The sequence below is a fragment of the Armigeres subalbatus genome, unplaced genomic scaffold (assembly GCF_024139115.2).
Source record: "Armigeres subalbatus isolate Guangzhou_Male unplaced genomic scaffold, GZ_Asu_2 Contig1949, whole genome shotgun sequence".
NCBI lineage: Eukaryota > Metazoa > Arthropoda > Insecta > Diptera > Culicidae > Armigeres > Armigeres subalbatus.
In genome coordinates, this window is record NW_026942780.1 from 71094 (window position 1) to 92946 (window position 21853).

General features: G+C 37.4%; 1 protein-coding gene across 4 annotated transcripts; it reads left to right on the plus strand.

Moving 5' to 3' along the window:
• Nucleotides 1-245: 245 nt before the first annotated feature.
• Nucleotides 246-6749, plus strand: LOC134203545 (uncharacterized protein K02A2.6-like). 4 transcript variants are annotated; one of them, XM_062678396.1, is made up of 3 exons: nt 246-478; nt 1338-2307; nt 6366-6749. In XM_062678396.1, exons 2-3 carry the CDS (start codon nt 1387-1389, stop codon nt 6402-6404), a joined length of 960 nt encoding a protein of 319 aa, XP_062534380.1. In that variant the 5' UTR covers nt 246-478; nt 1338-1386; the 3' UTR covers nt 6405-6749. The 4 variants fall into 4 exon arrangements, 3 of the variants coding, with proteins under 3 accessions (XP_062534380.1, XP_062534378.1, XP_062534379.1); XR_009977637.1 differs by lacking the exons at nt 246-478; nt 1338-2307 and adding an exon at nt 3672-5814; XM_062678394.1 differs by lacking the exons at nt 246-478; nt 1338-2307 and adding an exon at nt 3672-5487.
• Nucleotides 6750-21853: the final 15104 nt, after the last annotated feature.

Consider the following 21853-nt stretch of genomic DNA (forward strand, 5'->3'; position numbering starts at 1 on the left):
CTGGTCCTAGGTGGTACCTCGGACCAAAATGCGTAATGGCGAATGTATAAAAATTTCAATAAAAACTTTTTGATAAAGTTCTGATACTTTTTGATTCTAAGACTTTGTATTGTACATAATATACTGGGCGTTCAGTAAATCAAAGACTTTTGAGTCTTGCTTTTCCAAAGCGGCACAGTGTATAAAGAGCTTGTAGAGTTGATGAAATATAATCATGACCAACCCTATAACAAAATGTCATTGCATAGCCCCTCGCTGCGATATTCAAAAGAGCGAACGTTAAATTAAAAGAAAGAGTAAAAAGAAGAAAATCTAGTTTTGGAGGCAGAGTTGTTTGAACTACGGTTGAGAGTGGTCGCGAATAAAGTTGTTCTCTGTGAATAAATTGTATTTTATTACCGCTCCGAAAAGTGTACCAAAAACCTACGTCGGCGAGACTCTACAATTTGGCGCAGCCGAACGGATTTTTTTCCCCAAGGTAAGTTCATCTAAATGGAATAATTTAGTTTGTTATCTAATTTTCAAAACGTAAGAGAGATAATTTCGAGGCATTGAAGAAATACTAGTGCAATTATAATTCAATATAATATTATCGAAGAAAAAGTTATGAAATGAAGCGATGATTATGAATTGTAAAAAAAAATGGAGGTAATAATTTGAAAACGTGGTTGTCATACAAAATGGCGGAATGAACAGTTCGTTCAAGGTTACATCCATCAGCAACGATTAGCGTTGAATGTATTGTGTGGACAAATTGTGCAAAAAAAAAAAGAACTGGCTGAAGACCAACTGAAACGTATTTAGTAGTGCAAGTGGTTGAAGACCTGGGACTATTGTTGATTGAAAAACGAATACATTCACAGAAAAGATGCGAGACCGGTTGGAAACCGAAGCGCACAACAAAAAAAAAAATGGTTGAAGACCTACACTACCTGTGCTCCAAAAGATGCGAGTCCGATTGAAGATCGAAGCGCACACATAAGAGGAAAAGATGCGAGACCGGTCGTAAACCGAAGCGCACACGAAGAAAGAGATGCAAGATCGATGAAAAAAAGTTGGCTGAAGACCAACGCTGCTTCACACACTCACACATACATACCAAAAGATGCGAGCCCAAATGAAGATCGAAGCGCACAAAAAAAAATGAAAATAGCCTCATTCTATTTAGGTTCAAGAGTATTCCGAATGATGCACTTAATGTAGGCATGAAAGTAAGAAAATATTAAGTGGAAGCTTTGTGTTTATTGTTACAAAAGACCGACTATAAAAAAAATCCGATAAGAATGAGTACCAGTGACGATGCGATGTAATCAAACAATTATTTAAATGATTTTCAGATGGACTACGACAAAAGTTGCCCGTTAGCACCATTCAACGACGCGGTTGATGCATCGGATCTCCGCCGAGTGGGAAGAGTGGTTAAGGGCGTTCGAACTCCTGCTGGAGTTGAAACAGGTTGACTCGCAGCACGAAAGACTGATTCTTATGCTGGCACGAGGTGGTCGTGGTCTTCAGAGGATTTACTTTAATCTGAGACCAGTGCCTGGTGAGATTCAACCGGGACCAGCAAAAGTCCCACTTGCACCTCAGGAGACCCCGGAATACGATAACGCTGTCAAACGCTTGAATAACTTTTTCGTTGGAAAGCGTAATGAGCGAGTTGAACTGGAAGTTTTCCGTTCATTGAAACAGTCTACTGAAGAATCCTTCAACAACTTCATTTTGAAGCTCCGCACGCAGGCGAACCGATGTGATTTTCGAGAGCGTGAGGAGAAAGAAATACTACAGCAAGTAACGATGGGAGCACGAGATGACAGAGTAAGAGATAAGGGTCTGGAGAATGTAATGAATCTTGATGAACTGACTAACTACGCTGTTAATCGAGAACTCTTGGCAAAACAAAAAGAGAAATCACACCCGTTTAAGGTAGACGCTGAACCGGTTAGTGTATCTGCAGTGAAGCAAGTTTGGGGCAGAAAGTATCAGCCCAGAGAGAGATCTTTTGGAACAACCGTATACAAGAGCGAAAAACCGTGGAATGATGGAAACCGTACTCGATTGGAGTGCGATCGTTGCGGTTCGTGGAAACATCACAAAGATTCACCAAGCTGCATCGCTCGAAACTCGAAATGCAACAATTGCGGGCGTACAGGTCATTTTGCCCGAAAATGCAGAGCAGCACGGAAGAAACAACTCAAATCCCGCAGCACCTGGAGACGTACCGAGGATGAAGCGAACGCGCTACGATATGACTGCGGCGAGATAGAAGCATTGCAACATCGTCCGACGTCGGAGGAATCTTTGAAGGTAGAATGATTTTTTATTAGCATTTACATGTTTGTTTCTTTTCTTTTGTCATATAAATCTTTAAATACTCTCATAATAAAAATATAATAATAATAATAGTGCAGAGAAAAGTTACTTTTGAGGGATTGTAGCGTCTCGCACATGTTGAAGAAAATTTAATTCACCCACTCACGAGCCCTGAGCAAGAATAATGTGAGGAATCATTTAACATTTTCTCGTTTACTTAGATGAGCCGAAAAAGTGATGGAATTATTACATGCATGATTGATCAACATCCCGTCATTTTTCTTATCGACTCGGGAGCAGCAATCAATACTGTAACTGAGCAGGTTTGGAAAGAGCTCATCAATACAAGTGCAACACTTTTCAAGAAACGATTTCATTGTGATCGAAACATTTTGTCTTATGCTTCTCAAGAACCGCTTCGTGTTCTAACCATTTTTGAAGCATGGATCTCGGTAAACGAATCCAAGCCAAAAAGCTACGCCGAATTTTTCGTCATCGAAGGATCGCAGAAGTCTCTCCTGAGTAAAAGAACAGCAGAAGATTTGAAGGTCTTGAAAGTCGGTCTTGAGGTCCAAAACATTGAGGTGAAATCTGAAGCTTTTCCGAAGTTCCCCAATGTCCAAGTTAAGCTGTCAATTGATGGACGTGTACTTCCACGGAAAATAGCATACTTGAGAGTACCTGCTGCAATGGAGGAAAAGGTGGATCAGAAAATACTAGAGATGCTGAACAGTGATGTAATAGAGCCGGTTGTGGGACCGCCGGAATGGATATCGCCCATGGTTGTGGTGCCTAAGGGGAAAGATGATATTAGACTGTGTATCAACATGAAGTACCCAAATGAAGCGATACAACGTGAACATTATACTCTTCCTATGATCGATACTCTTCTGAATAGGCTTAGAGGATCGACCATTTTCTCGAAACTTGATATCACATCTGCATACTATCACATTGAGCTCCATCCGGAATCTCGGGGAATCACTACTTTTATGACGAGCAGGGGGCTTATGCGATTCAAGCGATTAATGTTTGGAATTAATTGTGCCCCCGAGATTTTCCAGCGGGTAATGTCCGAAATGTTATCTGGAATTCAAGGTGTTGTGGTGTATATCGACGACGTTGTGGTAGCCGGAAGTACCCAAGAGGAGCATGACGCTCGTTTGCGACAAGTGTTAACCGTCCTGAAAAATAATAATGCTACGTTGAATAAAGCCAAATGTTTGATGGGGGTGACTGAGCTTGAGATTCTGGGTTTTCAAAGTTAGCGCAGCGGGTATATCTCCATCAGATGAGAAGATTTCTGCTATCAGAAATTTCAGAAAACCAGAATCTAAAGAAGAAACTCGAAGTTTTTAGGTCTGGTGAACTTTGTCGGGCAGTTTATCCCACACCTGTCAACGAGGTCTGAAGCACTGCGTAAATATATAAGAGGAGAAGTTGAAGTTTTTGGGGTAGATCAGCAAAACGCTTTTGATGATTTGCGAAATGAGCTGTCAAACACTGTTCGCCAACTTGGATTTTTTGACCCGAAGGATAAGACAGAACTCTATGTAGACGCATCACCAGTGGGCCTTGGAGCAGTACTCACACAGCGGAACAGTGAACATATTTCAAGAATCATAAGCTTTGCTTCAAAAGGATTGACAAAAACAGAAAGAGTGTACCCCCAAACTCAGCGCGAAGCGTTGGCGGTCGTATGGGCTGTCGAAAAATTCTACCCTTATCTGTTTGGAACCCAATTTACAATATTCACCGACCACAAATCTCTTGAGTATATCTTCGGAGGAAAGCATCAACAAGGAAAGCGAGCTTGTTCAAGAGCTGAAGGGTGGGCGTTGCGTCTCCAGCCATATGATTTCTGTGTGAAACATATTCCTGGTTCATCAAACATTTCAGATGTGCTCTCCAGGTTAAGCGTACAGGCCAATTCGATATCAGATACACCTTTCGATGAAGCAACGGAACATTACTTGTGTGCAGTTGGTGATGGCCCGGCAGCAATTTCTCTACAGGAAATAAAAATGGAAACTGAGCAGGATGAGGTCCTCAAAACAGTGTTGAAAGCAATACATAGTCAAAACTGGCCATCAGACCTTTTCCGGTATCAAGCATTCTCGAAAGAGTTAGGAATAATTGATGGCATTATAGTCAGAGACGAAAGGATTATCTTGCCAACAATTCTAAGACGAAGAGCCCTGATAATAGCCCATCGGGGGCATCCCGGAATAGTCACAATGCGACGTAACCTGCGTGAAAAGGTATGGTGGCCACGCATGGACCAAGATGTTGGAGACTATATTCAAGAGTGTGCTGGATGTGCAGCAGTAAGTGCTCAGGGGCCGCCAGAGCCTATGGTGCGGAAACAAATGCCGGAACGAGCGTGGCAAGAAATTGCAATTGATTTCTTTTCGGCTAAGGAGTGCGCAACATTTCTTGTTACGGTTGATTACTACAGTCGCTTCCTTAGAGTTACGGAAATGAAAGGAACGAACGCAGCGAAGACGATCGAAGCGCTGGAATCATTATTCCATGAGCAGACATACCCAGAATCGATCCGGAGTGATAATGGGCCACCATTTTCAAGCGAGGAATTTTCAAAATACTGCAAGGATAAGAACATTCGACTCATTCGTACTATCCCATATTGGCCCCAAATGAATGGGTTAGTAGAGCGCCAAAACCAGGGTATTTTGCGGACTCTGCGAATCGCAAAGGCAATAAATGCAGATTGGCGTAAAGCTGTTCGAGACTATGTTTACGCATACAACACGACCCCTCATTCTGTTACTGGAAAAGCTCCGATGGAATTGATGACCGGTAGACCAGTTAAGGATCTATTGCCGTCGCTTAGAACAGAATCTCATTGGCAGCGAGATGAAGAAACTCGAGAAAACGATGCGATCAAGAAAATGCAGGGAAAAATATATGCGGATCAGCGCAGGCATGCTAAAGCGTCCGATATTGATGTTGGAGATGAAGTTTTACTAAGGAATTACGAAACTGGAAAACTAGAGCCTAAGTTTAAACTGGAAAAGTTCAAAGTTGTCAAGAAAAACGGTAATGACGTGATAGTCACAAATGATGAAGGTGTTATTTACCGTCGACCAGCAACTCATCTTAAGAAATGGTCACCCGGTAAAGAAGCTGGAACCAACACTTCAACTATGAGCCGTAAGTACTACTTTCATTTGATTATTTTAAAAATGTTTTACGTTACGTTTTTTTTCTTCGACCAAGAACAACGTACAGTTGAAATTCAGTTACTTGCTTGGTTTGACGACGTATTTTGGGTTTGAGAAATGCATTGTTGGATCTTATTTTTCTGTGGTCCTACTCACAGTCATGATTCGGTCTCCCTTAATCGAATCTTTCGACTTTATAACGTTCCTGCACATATCCAATGTTGTAATTGGCCCGCGATTCTTCACAAAAGTCAGTTCTTTAAAATTCTTTAAATTTTTGCTATTTTAATGCTGAATTTTATAACGTAGCGCACAGGTAAATACCGTAAACACTGAATTTTCACTGACTTGCGAGAAAGGATATCTAAATGACAGATGACTTATAAGGGGTTCACTCGTTTAGGTCAACAGTAGATTAAACTAAGAAAACAGGAGTGTACATTTAATTGGTCGAAAATGAATTGCGCATATACACTACACTCAGAAAAAGACCAAACCTGTATTAACATACAAACAAATCATTTCTCATATTGTTAAAGCTAGAGGAAAAAAAGTAATCTATGCAATATTAAATCGTTATACGGCGAGGATACGGAGGTTATACTAATCGAGTATAAACTACACGTAAACGAACGTGGGGTCAACTAGGAGAAATGCAGTTAGCATAGATTATCCTCAGAGTGTATGATAAATTAAAATCGTGTTGTTTGTAGTCCACGCAAGTCGGTTATCATTATAATAAATAAATAGGTTTTGAATTTATTCAAAACAATTTATTTCAAATATCCCAAGAGTTCACTACATTTATTATGCCATATTTTATTATATATCTTGTCCTTTTTTTTATATAAATAAATAATTTCACAGAGCCCACCCAGAACTCGGACGCACCAGAAGGAGACTTAGACGAAACGAGTAGAATGATGTTGGGGAAGGAAGGCAAGTCGGGAGCATTTAAGAGACAGGCCAAAGAACACACCATGCCAAAACGTCCTAAGCGTGAGAAGAAACTACCCGCTAGATTTAGTTCATAGTTTAAAGTTTGGTTGATAGAACCATTTTTATTAGAGTAGAGAAGGGATGTAGAGTTGATGAAATATAATCATGACCAACCCTATAACAAAATGTCATTGCATAGCCCCTCGCTGCGATATTCAAAAGAGCGAACGTTAAATTAAAAGAAAGAGTAAAAAGAAGAAAATCTAGTTTTGGAGGCAGAGTTGTTTGAACTACGGTTGAGAGTGGTCGCGAATAAAGTTGTTCTCTGTGAATAAATTGTATTTTATTACCGCTCCGAAAAGTGTACCAAAAACCTACGTCGGCGAGACTCTACAGAGCTGTGGAACAAAAGATCAAAGGCAGAAAACGTCGAAAAAACAAATTTAAAAAAATTCAATGCAATCTTCCTGATCTAGGACAAAATGTTGAATAATATGTTAAGAATATATTTCTGAACCAAAATCAATAATCTAAAGACGATAGCCTTTATTTGAGAGGCATGAAGGCTTTTTTTCCTGGTTTGGAAGACTTCTTTTAAGAGGCTTGGAAGCCTTTTTTCAAGAGGCTTGGGAGCCTCCTTTCACGTAGGCTTAGGAGCCTCCTTTCAAAAGGCTTGAGAGTCTCCTTTCAAAATGCTTGGAAGCCTCTCTTCAAAGGGCTCGGAAGCCTCCTTGCAAGAGGCTCGGAAGTCACTTTTTAAAAGGCTCGGAAGTCACCTTTTAAAAGGGACCCTTGGCAAAAACTAATGTTTTTTCAATAACTCCAGAACGCAATGACCGATCGGATCAATTTTCAATAGGAAACAACGCATCGATTGCAACTTGTTGCGAGCAAATCGGATAATGCTAAGTACCAAAAAGTGTGGCTTTTTTGTACACATACGCACACACATACAGAAATCACTTCAATTCGTCAAACTGAGTCGATTGGTATATGGCCGGGGTTCTGCCAAATCGCACCAAGCGCCATCGACAAATTACACATTTTTCATCCCAAGTTTTCGTTAAGCAGATTCAATTGACCAGAAATCGTGTCGGATATAACCCAGTTAAATTACTGAGGATATCATACAACAAAGTTACGTATGATTTGATACAAAATTATTCACGTTTTCGTTTTATGGACAAAATATCGAAACAAAATTTAAAAAGGATATAAATAATCGAGTAATGCCAATCTTAGATTCAGTGTAAACTGTTTTCCTTATACACATGCTCTGCTACCTTAGATCTAAATTCGTAGTGTAGTCCCTTATCGTTTTATTTTTTAACGTTAAGGGATTACATTACGAATTTAGATCTAAGGTAGCAGAGCATGTGTATAAGGAAAATCACCCAATTACGGCATCAAATATTAGAATTTTGAGAAATGTTTCTTCCCCGTGGAAACTTGATGTAGCTGAGAGTTTGGAAATCTACCGACAGGTACAAACAGCGCTGTTGAATAAGGATCATGGAAACGGCAGCTCTTGGCTCTTCAAGTTTCTACCTAAGCAATAAGGTAATTAACTGTATAGGTAAATAGTGTAGGCAAATAAGATTAGATTAGGTACCTAGCGTAGTATAAATAGTGTAAGTTGCGATTGTTTTCTTTAAGTCGAGTCAAGTACGAGACACTTAAGACGACCACACATGTGTGGTCGAAATACGTATCTGCAAAGATCTTTAGATTGAATCCTAAAGAGAATGAACAAGTCTCTCACTTATCATCTCTGTATACATATACGATATGTAGCATCCCGCGAGAGACTTTTTTTTTCGCAAGTTGTCATGATAGAGAACTGATTCGGGAGGCTATGCCCCATGATAAATTTCTTTTAGAAAGCTCCAAATGTGGGGAGCACTGGCTCTGATGATACATTTCAACTTGTTCTACACAGCTCTGCAGTAATCAACACGAAATGAGCGAAAACAAAGCGAGAATCACCATTTTTCTGTGGGTGCTGCCTATCCGATTCTGTTTTTTTGCACTTGTATACAAGTTTGATAAATTTGTTATCATGGCTTGTTATGATTCGGAACCGGAACTCGTCTTAGACGGTTACATTCCACTAAAAAGAGATTAAAATATTCTGGAAAGTATATTATAGAATGTTTAAAGATTACGTAACTCTGAAAAGGGGAAGGGGGTCCTAGAAACATGAACATTCACAGGAAAAACTTTTTTCTTATTCTATACAAAAAACAAACAACAGAGGCAAAAAATAACCGAGGTTTTGCGAGGCGTGAACAAAGGAATTATTTTAAAAGAAAGTTCACTAATTACGTACCGGAAAATTTGACCATTTCATCACCCATCACATGCGTACTCTTGCCCCACCCGTTCCTGCGTACTTTTACCCCACAGCCCCAAATTTTATTCAGGTCATGGTTTTGACCTCTTGGACTCTAACTAAGGACATGCTAATATGCTACATGCTACATGCTAATATAGTATGGAGGCCCATATACAGATGTGCTCGACTTGCGGTTAGCGGCAGTTTAGGTCTACATGCGTAACCAAAGATCAATTGGATTGTTTCAAATACAGTACATGTCCTTACAGTCCTTAAGATTACAGTACATTGTTGCTCGTGTAGACATATGGTACATCACTTGTCATAAGACGAGTTTGTACAATCTTATTTGATGACAAAGATTCTAAGCTGTGAACTCTTTCTATTCTATATATCACAAATAAACATTTTCATTTTTTATTTGAATTGCTGCAACATTATAGTGATTTTTAAGTCATACCTAAAGTTCATCACTAACATGTACTATATTTAAAACCAGAGCTGTAGAGCTGAAGACCTCAAGGGACATTTTGGATATCCAAGAACCTTTGACATGGAAACATTGTATTCTACACGTCCAAAAAGACATGTATAATACTATAAACAGTTCAACTGATCTTCGGTAACGCGTGTAGATCATGAAGCATAACTCAGGGGATTTCTTGGATGAGCGAGAATCCCTGCCGTTGACTCATTCTGTTCTACACATCCAGAATAGGCATGTACTATATTTAAAACAGTTTGATTCTTATTTAAGCGTGTAGATCTTAAGGCCCAGCTCTGTATATTTCTTGAATGCTTAGCTTAGCTTGATTAACTGTACACATAGTAGTTACTAGTCGTGATTGGCCGAGAAACAACAAATATGCACAGCTCACCAAATGAATAGCTTTCCTGGGTTTAGAAAACCATTCTCACTGTACATGATTTGGAGTTTCAATAAATTCAGATCAATAACGATGTCGGCCACGTCCTTACAGTCAACTTAGGATTAGGGGAAGAAAATTAGTCCAACACTCATTGCCACAAGAGACCGAGGAATCCTCTGCATTTCCTCACTCTCCTCTCTCTCTCACTTTTTATTTATTTATTCCGAACGCGCGATCGTTCTACTGTTCGTAACATGAAAAAACGCGCACTGATTAACTTTATTACCGACCGCACTATGCAGAACACAATACTACATGAAAAAAACGGGCACTCAGCTCCGGGAATGACTGAGAATCTCTTACGATGGCTCATTATTTTCTTCACATTCAAAAAAGAATTTAAACAGTCAGACTGATCTTTAGTTACGCATGAAGATCTTAAGGCCTTACTCCGGATATTTCTTAAATGATCGAAAACCTCTTACGTAAGGCTTTAAACAGTTTGATTGATCTTTTATTACGCGTATAGATTTTAAGGCCAAACTCCAGAGATTTCTTTGAAGACTAAGAACCATTCGTTTCTACAAATCCAAAAGGGCATGTGGGCATGGAGCATGAGAATCTCTTACGTTGGCTCATTATTTTCTTCACATTCGAAACGACAAGTAGCAAATTTAAAAGAGTTCGATTGGTCTTTAGCTACGTGGGTAGATCTCAAAGCCAAAATACGGGTATTTTTTCAATTAGCGAGAATGTCTTACGTTGGCTCATTATTTTCTACACATTCAAAAGAACACGTACCATAATTAAAACAGTCCGATTGATCTTTAGTTACGCGTGTAGACCTTGAAGCCTACCCAGGTAACCATTAAGCACTTTAATAAGCCTTATATAAACCATATAACAACATTTCAGTGCCTATAAGCTGTATATATGATTTTCAAGTGCTAATTAGCCGTATAAACTTCAAGCATCAAAAGAAGCCGTATATCGGTATATAACGCTTTGATATAAGCCCTGTGGATTCAAGCCGAATAAGGGAATTATTATTACCAATTTAGAGCTACTATCTATGACATTTTGGTAGAATCAATAACAATCACACCTAGAATTTTATAACCTGTCTCTTTTACTCGCATTAGAAACATGTTTTTTGTAAATCATTCGTGTATGCTTTCCAATATTGTTACAATGATAAATGATAATCTGCAGCCAAATCTGCATCATATTGTATTGAAAATGCCAGAAATTTTTTTTCGTGAGCTGTGAATTTATTCTACGGCAATATTTGTTAATCTTATTTTCTAAATGGGTTTCTTAAATACAAACAAATCCGTCTATAAATAATAACAGATTGTATTATTTTCCTCGTCATTTTCAATGCTTTCTCGCCTTGATACAGAGGCAGATGGAATCCTTTTGCCTTTTTTCCCTTTCAAACAATACATCCATGCAGATCCCTGTTGGATCAGATGGTAAAGATGCTAAACAAAAAGCATTAAACACAGCTCCAAGCATTCAAGCCTGGAATTAAATTGATTTAGCAAAAAAATTGAATCCCCATTCCCCAATAGGAAAAAAAGAGAAAGAACGCATTAGAATGTAAACAAGTATTTTCCATTTCTTTTTTTTTTTTTCGTTCCGTTCCAACTCGTCTAAAAATTTTGACATTTTGGCATAGGCGTGGAAAAATAGGTAGGGGCAAGCACTATCAGCCAAATAATTCGCCAAAAGCAGCTTTTGAGCAGCACTAAAGAATATTTTGTAAGTCTTATTAGCACTGTTGACAGGGTTTTATTGCGACTATAGAGTCGAAATAAAGTCGATTTTAACGGCTTAATGGTTACTTGGGTAACTTCAAGGATTTCTTGGATGACTGAGAACCTCTGATGTTGACTTATTTGGTTTTGGTTTGGTTGGTTTTAGATACCCCCCTCCCCCAGCGTCTGAGCAGCGAAATTGATTAGCCAGATAAAAAGATATTTTAGTTACAAGATAAAGATTGTCGCTTCGGTACCCTTTGTTCTGCTGTCCGAACCATGTGTGGTACGTAACTGTCAAATCGTATGTATTTTTCCTTAGTTGACATTTAGATCCCCTATCTTTGCCAGCAAAAGATGTTCCGGACAGCAACGACAGCTACAATGTTTATCTGGTAACTACAATATCTTTTGGCTAATACTGCCCTTATCAAGCAAAGCATCCATTAGGGTCTCGCCGACATTTCTCACCAACACGAACGCAGGTTCGTGGTTGCAAACAATCCCATTTGATTTTGCCGTGACAGCTGCTCGTGGTTGCAAACAAACCGAGTAATGGAACGTACACACGGTCAAGCAGTTTGACCAACATTGACTCCACCTCTCGTTTATTCAAACATCCACCAAGTTTTACCAACAGCGGCACGAACAATCAATTTATTCGACCAACAATATCACACACGAACGACCGAAGCGCCGACTGGAGCACCAACCATCAAAAAATATATGAGGGTTTGTGCAACTTCACTACAAATGCTCAAACATGTTCGGCTAACCTTGACTCCACCCCCGGCAGCTCAAACCAAAATCAAACCGTTTTAATTTTTTCCAACCAAGCCGCCAACTGTCAAATGGTTGTTCGAACAACTTCACACACGTTCAAACAAAGCAGCAACCGAAGCGTTTTCTTGGGGGCGGAGTCAATGTTCGTCCAACTGCTTGACTGGTGTGTACGTTGCATAAAAGTGTGAGTGAAGCGTGCGTGTACGTACACGATCGCTGAAAGCCTAATTGGCAGATCCCATAGTTAAACTAAAGCAAAGAAAATTATAATTAATTCGGATTGTGTTGTGGAAGTGGAAAAGTGGAAAATATTGATTGCAGTTTCGATATTTTGATTTTTTTTTCATATGAAACTTCCGAACCTCAATTTTGCGTTCGTCACGGAAGAAAAAAAGTACCCAAAATTGAGTACTTTTAAACTTACTTTTGAGTTATTTTTTCTCTTCGCTTTCATCCACTCTTTCTTTTGTTGTCAAAAACAAAAGAGCCAAACAATCCAACGACGCCAGTTCAATACGGGAAGCCAATGTTGAGTTTTATTACCTGAGGTCGAAATTGAGTGAATTAAACTTAAATTTGGGTCAATAAATTTTCCGTTGGGTACTTTTTTAACATGGGAGTAAAGGCAAACTACTTCGACCCTACTTACTCAATTTTGGCTTCCCGTACGGATGTTCGAGGTTGGGTGAATTAAACTCACTATTGGGTAGTTTATTTCTTCCGTGTATGTTATCCAGCTTCTCAAAGTGTCCAATTTCTTTTGCTTTTTTTAAGCTAGCCAACTCAGACAGACAACCCCTCTGTAGACATCTTTTTGCGTCCATGTTCGCTTTCCGAATCGTGTTTACTTTTCCATTCCCATTTTGACCACCATTATTATGCATCAGATAAAGCAGAGGTTCTCCAGCTTTCAGCTTTTTATCAGTTTAAAAGTTTAAAATATTATCATTTGTATTGGAGCTTACTTTTGTGCGTGTTTCGATTATAACTAGGAAGTCATGTAAAATGAAATTGTTGACCTTAAAAAAATAAACTTGCATGCCACGCATGTACAAACGATTATCGAAAAATATAAATCAAAATCGTATTATAGTGCATAGCTAATCAGTTCTTTATACATACATTCGTTCGATAACTGCAAGTCGTTTAACTGCAATTCTTTTACACTGCAATTCGATCGTTGCAACAGTTTTCCAGTTATCGGGCCGCTAACATTAAAACGATGTCAAAGTCAATGACAGCTGCAATGCGCTGCACAATCAGATGCACTTTCATTGCCCTATTATCGACTGGCAACCGTTTGACGTCTAATGGAACGTACACACGGTCAAGCAGTTTGACAAACATTGACTCCACCTCTCGTTTATTCAAACATCCTTCAAGTTTTACCAACAGAGGCACAAGAATCAATTTATTCGACCAACAATATCACACACGAACGACCGAATCGCCAACTTGAGCACCAACCATAAAAAAATATATAGGGGTTTGTGCAACTCCACTACAAATGCTCAAATATGTTCGGCGAACCTTGACTCCGCCCCCGACAACTCAAACCAAAATCAAACCGTTTTAATTTTTTCCAACCGAGCCGCCAACTGTCAAATGGTTGTTTGAACAACTTCACACACGTTCAAACAAAGCAGCAACCAAAGCGTTTTCTTGGGGGCGGAGTCAACGTTCGTCAAACTGCTTGACTGGTGTGTACGCTGCATAAAATGCGTAGCAGTTATCGAACGGAATCCACCCATGAGGTGAACCGGTCTAGGGCCGAAAACCTCGTTAATAAAGACAACAAAAAAAAAAAAAAAAAAAAAAAAAAGGAATCCACCAACTGAAACGTAACCATGTTGCACTTAACGAATGGCTAGTGTATCTATATCAAATAAATTTTATACATAAGTTGTCGCTGTAGATATGCGACCAATACAATAGGGGCCCACCTTAGCCGTGCGGTAAAACGCGCGGCTTCAAAGCAAGACCATGCTGAGTGTGGCTGGTTTCGATTCCCGGTGCCGGTCTAGGCAATTTTCGGATTGGAAATTGTCTCGACTTCCCTGGGCATAAAAGTATCATCGTGTTAGCCTCATGATATACGAATGCAAAAAATTTAGCTTGGCTTAGAAACCTCGCAGTTAATAACTGTGGAAGTGCTCAACGAACACTAAGCTGCGGAACGGCTCTGTCTGTAATGCCAATAATAAGAAGAAGACAAAAGTCACACAATGAGCCTTGTTTCGCATTGTATGAGTTGTCAAGTATCAGCCACCATTTTAAGGGGACTTAAGGAAATTTTCGGAATCCAATGTTTCTCCGCCACCTTAGCAACGAGCAACTGCAATCATTTTATTCTAAGCTTGCTTGCCAAAATAAAAAGATGACAGGTATTCGTTGCTTCTTTGTTAAGATGGGTGACTCTGAAAATGCGAGCTAAAATTTATTTGGATTCAGGACAGTTTCACCTTAATTGTGACATTAGCATTACAGATCTTGTGGGGACATCAAGGCAAAGATCCTAATATTTTAGAAAATAGAACAATGAGAAGTAGTGAATTCGAGAATTTACATTTTTTTACATGTATAAATAAATCAGAATAGAATCCGGAATCAACGGTTTGCGAACCCCTAAAACAGGAAACGACAACGAAGTTTCCCTGGTCAAATGGCCTGAGTCCGTTCCTTCAAACTGAACGGTTCAATGATGTAGATGCTGTTAGGCAAAGCAGTCGGTATGTTTCTTTCCTCAGTGGCCATTCCCCAACCTCATCTCCAGCTGGGGTTTTCCCCGTAAGCCCCACCGGCACAATATCGTCGAATACGACAATGAAAGTCTGAAGAGAGGTGGAGTGCATGCTGCTGGATCGAGGGTGGAGCAAACCCACAAAGGAAAGTCTATTTTCTCCGGGAGTTTTTGGTTGTGGGTTGTTTATTTTCTTTCTAAATGAAAATGAAATGCTCTTCCGTCGGTTTTGGCATCTGCTAGCTGGTGTCCAAACCTCCGTCCGGTCCGGTGGAAGCCTTTGTTGTGTATATGGAAGACAGGACGACCACATCCCGGGATGGGTTCGCAACTATAGAACATTTTCAAAGATAGGTACGCTTGGGCAGCACAATTGTATTTATGTTTTCAATTTGCTGCAGAAGATTCGTCCCTCATAGTAGCTAGAAGGTAAATAATTGAGGAAACAACTGTTTGTGTGTTTGTTTATTGATTCGACCTTTTTGGAATTGGAATGTTTGCTATTAGAGCATAGGAGGAGACCACAGATCAACATATTGAATGATTTACTGGTAAACAACAAGACTTTATCAACATAAAAGTGAAAACTGAGACGTTTTTTCAATCTACACTATGATTTGAAAACGAAAGTATTATACATAGTTAATAAGTTAAAGCTCTTCGGTTTAATTTACGGTTGACTATGAAAAGGTATTCTTTATTCTTTGAGTCACAAACCCTTATTTCTTCTGTAGCCTTTAAACCTTCAAGTATTTTATTCAAGTAAAACACCGAATAGTCGGAAAATAAAAGCAGTATTGGTTTAACAGCTTTTATCAGACTAACAGAGTTCCTAAGCATATAGCCAAGAACAAAAACACTCAATATACTAAATAAAAAAACAAGTTTAGCAACCAAACTCAACGCTTTATCAAATTTGTTCAATTTTGGTTTTATCATTTTATCTGTTAGGGGCATAACATTAATTACGCAAGGGATTTTTCAATCCCCTCCCTCTATAGTAAGATTGTGATAACTCAAAATTTGTAATAACTTTTGTTTGTAAGAATCATAAGAAAAACACAGACTCCAGCTCCCTGAGCCCTAACATATTTAGGTCCCTTATGAGAAAAATATATTTCCCCGTGCATGAATGATAAATTAGAATCAACTGCCTGTACAAATCGTGTCCATGGCATCAACCATTCCAAACTATTCCTTGCAGCATTCGGTAATCCACCTGACAAGCTTCGGTTAACCGATTTAATTTCATATTAAAATGAATTCAATTTCAGTAGTGACCTCTCTCATCTTTACCGCATCTGACAAGTCCGTATCGAGCGAGCGACGCAAAAGAGGATTCTCCAACACATGTACTCTTCCTCTTAAGCTGCTGCGGCTGCTGCTGCTGGAGCAGGTCTATTCTTCCATACACCGGACCGGATCCTATATTGGAAAATTTTCCTTCGGCTCCTTCCTTTCCTCGATTCCAAGGAGTCCTCAAACGAGTTCTTAGAAAGCTTCATCTCGAACTCCTACACGGCACTGGGAGAAAGACTACGCTGCACTTCACTAGCATTAGATGATACTTCGAGCATTGAATCGGGCAGTGGCCAGCTCTTGATATGAGTAAAACGTGCGGGTGGGTTGGCAAAGTTTTCGGCTTGTTGTTGCTTCAAAGAAACAAGACGGGTTCATTTGTGTGCGGAGAATGGAATTTTATTATAACAAGTTCCTTGCTCCTGCTGGCGGGTCGGGGCCACACCGACTGTAGAAATCGTCGAACCTTGGAAGTTGAACCAATCTTGGTGGCTTCACGTATGGCATAAGTACGGCAGTGGCCAAACGAAGCAGGTTAGATTATTTCCGGCAGGGAAAAAAGAAGCATAGAAGCAGCATGTAGCAGGACATGCCCGGGAGGTGGAACAAGGCTTAGGTTTGCTTCTCCTTGACTGCTCTTCGGTGAAAGGATTTATCTTTGGGAAATTTTCGTATCATAAAATGATGCATCGAGGCACAAGAGGATTACGTTTATGAATTGATTAAATCTGCTTACTTTCTCGGTATACGCTAGGGAGGTAGAACAGAGATCACCAATCTGTATGTAAGGCTAATGGCTCCATACTCGAGTGAAAAATTTGTGATGAGAGAACATTTTGTTGATCAAACTGAAGTAGCCTTGAATAGAATGCATTGACTCAGCTGAACAGAGACGCTAAGTTTGTATTTTCATCTAAATAATGTGTCTGCCAAAATTCCGTAAACGGCAATTTAAACTCACATTTATTTTTGACCGCCCGTTTCGAAATACTTAAGCAAATAATCCATGGAACTGTTCCCATGTCCATCTTACTGAACATATATTTATCTCTTAGCAAAACCAAGGAACACATCAACAATCTCTTCCCTTCGTTTTACAGTGATGGAAGGGGATGGAATGTCATAGGATAGGTTCCACTCTCCACTATGGTCCAGGATACATATTTACGCGGAAAGATGAATTAAAAAATATTTATGATCTGCTCATTTTATTTTTTATTTTTCACATATGTCATCATCTGAAGACTTTTGGGGCTTTTCAAAACGCGTGTTTTGCTATAAGAATATCGTCTGTATCTTCTTCCGTTGTCGAGTTATATTAATTTATTTGAAAAAACATAATTTTAGTAAAATTGATAAAACTTGAGATAAAAAAATAAAATATCCCCAATTTTTTGACATAATAAAGAATATTAATTTCTCTTCCAAATGCCGTGTAAATATATTTTTTTGGTTTGCCCTAACCGGAGATATCAACTTATGAAACAAATGTAATTTTGGCAGAAAAACGATTATAACTTTTGATCGGAAAAATATATTGGGCATATTTATCCATCAAAAGTTGCATTTTTTTGAGCTCTAAAAGTCACCTGACGACGACTTTTTCGAGAAATCTAAAACAAAAAAAGTAGATCAAAAATACTGTTTTTCTGAGGTACACCCTAATCCAATTAGGTAAAATTGTACTAAATCAGCCAACTTAAGATCTACAGCAAATTTGATTTAAGAAAAATTGATTTGAATAAGCCACGCTACAACTTTGTAGAACATAACATGACAATATTCGGAGAAATGAAAAAAAATATTTTCTAATTTTTTTATATGATGGGCCACCCTATTTTTTGGTAGAACCAAAATGATGGCCTTACTATTTCGAGCAATTTTGTAGAACAACAGTTTTTTCTAAAAAATATAGTTTTGGCGTAAAATGCATCTTTCCGCGTAAATCTGTATCCTGGACCATAGTGCCCTCTGACACCAGTAACCTTTCTCACTAGTCCTGATCCATGCAATACTTCACAAGGAGGCCGTGGAGTATTCTGCTATCGCACAAGAAAATACGAAAACACATGACATTCTGAGTCACCCAGTATGTTCAAAAGTCGAGACAACCACTCCACATAGTCTAAATGAACATACAGAGGTCCCTGCAGCTCACCCCCAGAACACATGTTACCAGGCTCAGGTTAATTCCCTAGAGACAGTCGATTTGCTAAACACGTTTTCCACCGGGATGCTGAGGAGCTCAACCAGTGGAGGACGATGGACGAACACGAGTATTTACGGAGCCGGAGGATTCTGACAGGACGTAACAGCTTAGTCCATATACACCTTCTGCGATGCATTGGAATAAATTGAATTCAGTTTGCGTTGACCGCGAACATAAAGGGAAAACAAGAAGGTAAAGATGATCGAGAGTGTCGGAAAATTGCTTCCAATCATGCTGCAGGTATACCGAGAGAGGACGATACCACTCATACGGATCTCCGGCCACTCATACGGATCTGAATTACCCCGAGTGTTGAGCCGAACTGCGTACCTTGGATATCCTGGTACGGTGCAATTGTCAAATCTTCGGCAAGGACTCCAGGCGAGTTGACACCCACTTCTTCATTGGAAAATCCGCTAATGTCGACATGGCAGACTCGAGAGTGTGAGTTGTCAAGAATGCCGCAGATGCACAACCACAACGACCGGTTCGCGGGTGAGTGGAAGAGAAAAGATGTAACGAACCGACAATTCGCAAGCAGTGCTAATAGAAAACATTTCGGGACTGATTTGCGATTGGGGCATAATTTATGTTGTAAACATACATTGGAAGGTAAATTCCTGCTAAGGGAGGCATTTCCTGGGAAAACCACGATATGTGTGCGAAAGAATATACTTTCCTTTATCACATAAAGGAATTAGTTTGGAGAAAAGCGCTATTGTATTCTACAGAATTCATTAAACAGTATTTGTTTACAAAATAAGTAAACGCCCAAATCGCAAATCAGTACCGATTTCTTCACAGCGATTTACCGACAGTGATGAGCTTGGGACACTGTTAAATAGCCTCGAGATCTCAGAACCTTTGTAGGGCCATGTTTAGATTACAGAACTTTGGGATTCCTAAGCAACAGCTTCCGGTGTGTTGTTTTTCAACTTCTAAATTTAAAATTTTTAAAATTGTTAATTTAAAAATTTTATGATTAAAAATGAAACGATTTTTTTTAATACGGTGTAACGGTTTTGGCCACCTTAGTACCTAATTTGACCAACCCTGAAAAATGCATAATGGGTGGCCACTAAAAAACCATGTGGTCATTTGATACCTGCAAGATTAAACTACGCCGCACGGCAGACCACAGACCATATGATATTATTCATTAATCTAAGTTTAAAGACTAAAGCCAACTCTTTATATAACGTATATCAGATTGTACTGTACTTCTTTGTAGTTTTCTTCCCGAGCTATTTTTTCATTCCCGCTTTTTAGTAGCCATCCGTTATTTCCCAAAAAAAATATCGATCAGTTTCGACAGCGAAGAAAGATAAGGGGTATATATCCTGTTAGAGCTAATAAAACCCAGATTAATCCACCTAACGGTGATGGCGCCTTTCTCGCGCAAAAAGGTAATAAATGTAGCCTTTACGCTTACACCTCGATGATGTACAAGAAAGGCAAAACAGTTACACCGTCTAATGTTATGATAGAAAATTTACACTACTAGACGACAGATGGCGCTGCCAAAAGTTTCTCGAATTTCCTATGTTCGAATTTTCACTTTCGGACAATTTCATAGTGCTATGAAACTGAACGAAGAGCATACTTACGCCTAAATGCGTGCAACACGAGCATCTTTATAGTGCGATGAAACTCTTAATGGGAAGCCACGGATAAAATATTCATAGATGCAAGGCATTTTTCATAACACATTATTGTTCTATGTGACTATGTCTCATCACTATTTTAATATTATCTATTTTTTGCAATTTGCAATTATTATGAAATTCAATAGTGATCAACAGCGTTTTAGTCTCTGGCGGATGCAACTTGTTGCAAGAAAATTGGTTAAGAGTTTCTATGTGAAAATTTGGCTAATGTTTTTTATGGCATTTTGTGCACACACACACGCACACACATACACACACACACACGCACACACGGACAGACAGACATTTGTTCAGCTCATCGAGCTGAGTCGAATGGTATATAACACTATGGGTCTCCGGGACTTCTATCAAAAGTTCGAATTTGGAGTGAAATGATAGCCTTTCGGTACAACTTAGTTGTACGAGAAAGGCAAAACCCTCAAAAATTGCTTTACTTTTAGAGTTAAACGAGAAATTGGCCAAATTAGGAACATGACCAAAACTGGTTACCCTATTTAAATTTCAAAATAATTAATTTTTATTATTTTAAATCTTTAAACCTTTATTTTTTTAAATTTTTAAATTTTTAAATTTTTAAATTTTTAAATTTTTAAATTTTTAAATTTTTAAATTTTTAAATTTTAAACTTTTAAATTTTTAAATTTTTAAATTTTTAAATTTTTAAATTTTTAAATTTTAAATTTTAAAGCTTAAATTTTAAATTTTTAAATTTTAAATTTTAAATTTTAAATTTTTAAATTTTTAAATTTTAAATTTTTAAATTTTAAATTTTTAAATTTTAAATTTTAAATTTTTAAATTTTTAAATTTTAAATTTTAAATTTTAAATTTTTAAATTTTAAATTTTAAATTTTAAATTTTAAATTTTTAAATTTTAAATTTTAAATTTTTAAATTTTAAATTTTTAAATTTTAAATTTTAAATTTTAAATTTTAAATTTTAAATTTTAAATTTTTAAATTTTTAAATTTTAAATTTTAAATTTTAAATTTTTAAATTTTAAATTTTAAATTTTTAAATTTTAAATTTTAAATTTTTAAATTTTTAAATTTTTAAATTTTAAATTTTTAAATTTTTAAATTTTAAATTTTAAATTTTTAAATTTTAAATTTTTAAATTTTTAAATTTTAAATTTTTAAATTTTAAATTTTAAATTTTCAAATTTTAAATTTTAAATTTTAAAATTTTCAATTTTAAATTTTAAAATTTTAAAATTTTTAAATTTTTTTAAAATTTTAAATTTTTAAATTTTTAAATTTTTAAATTTTTAAATTTTTAAATTTTTAAATTTTTAAATTTTCAATTTTTTAAATTTTTAAATTTTAATTTTCAATTTTCAATTTTTAAATTTCTAATTTTTAAATTTTTAATTTTTAAATTTTTAAATTTTTAAATTTTTAAATTTTTAAATTTTTAAATTTTTAAATTTTTAAATTTTTAAATTTTTAAATTTTAAAATTTAAAAATTTTAAAATTTTTAAATTTTTGATTTTTTTGTTTTTATTTAGGTTATACATATCTGAAAATCCTACCCATTTTGAACTGCACCTTTTCAAAAAGGGTATGCAGAAAGGCATGCGCTTTTACATGAGGCATTGATTATTTTAGAATTTGGCCGCTAGGTGGTGGTATGCATGAAACCAGAACTCTAGACTGCCCAAGATACTTCGATATATAGAATATTGTACATTGTTAGAAGTAGTTAGGAATTTTTCAAATAGGTGGCGCTAGTGTGCTTGTAATATTCTTATATAAG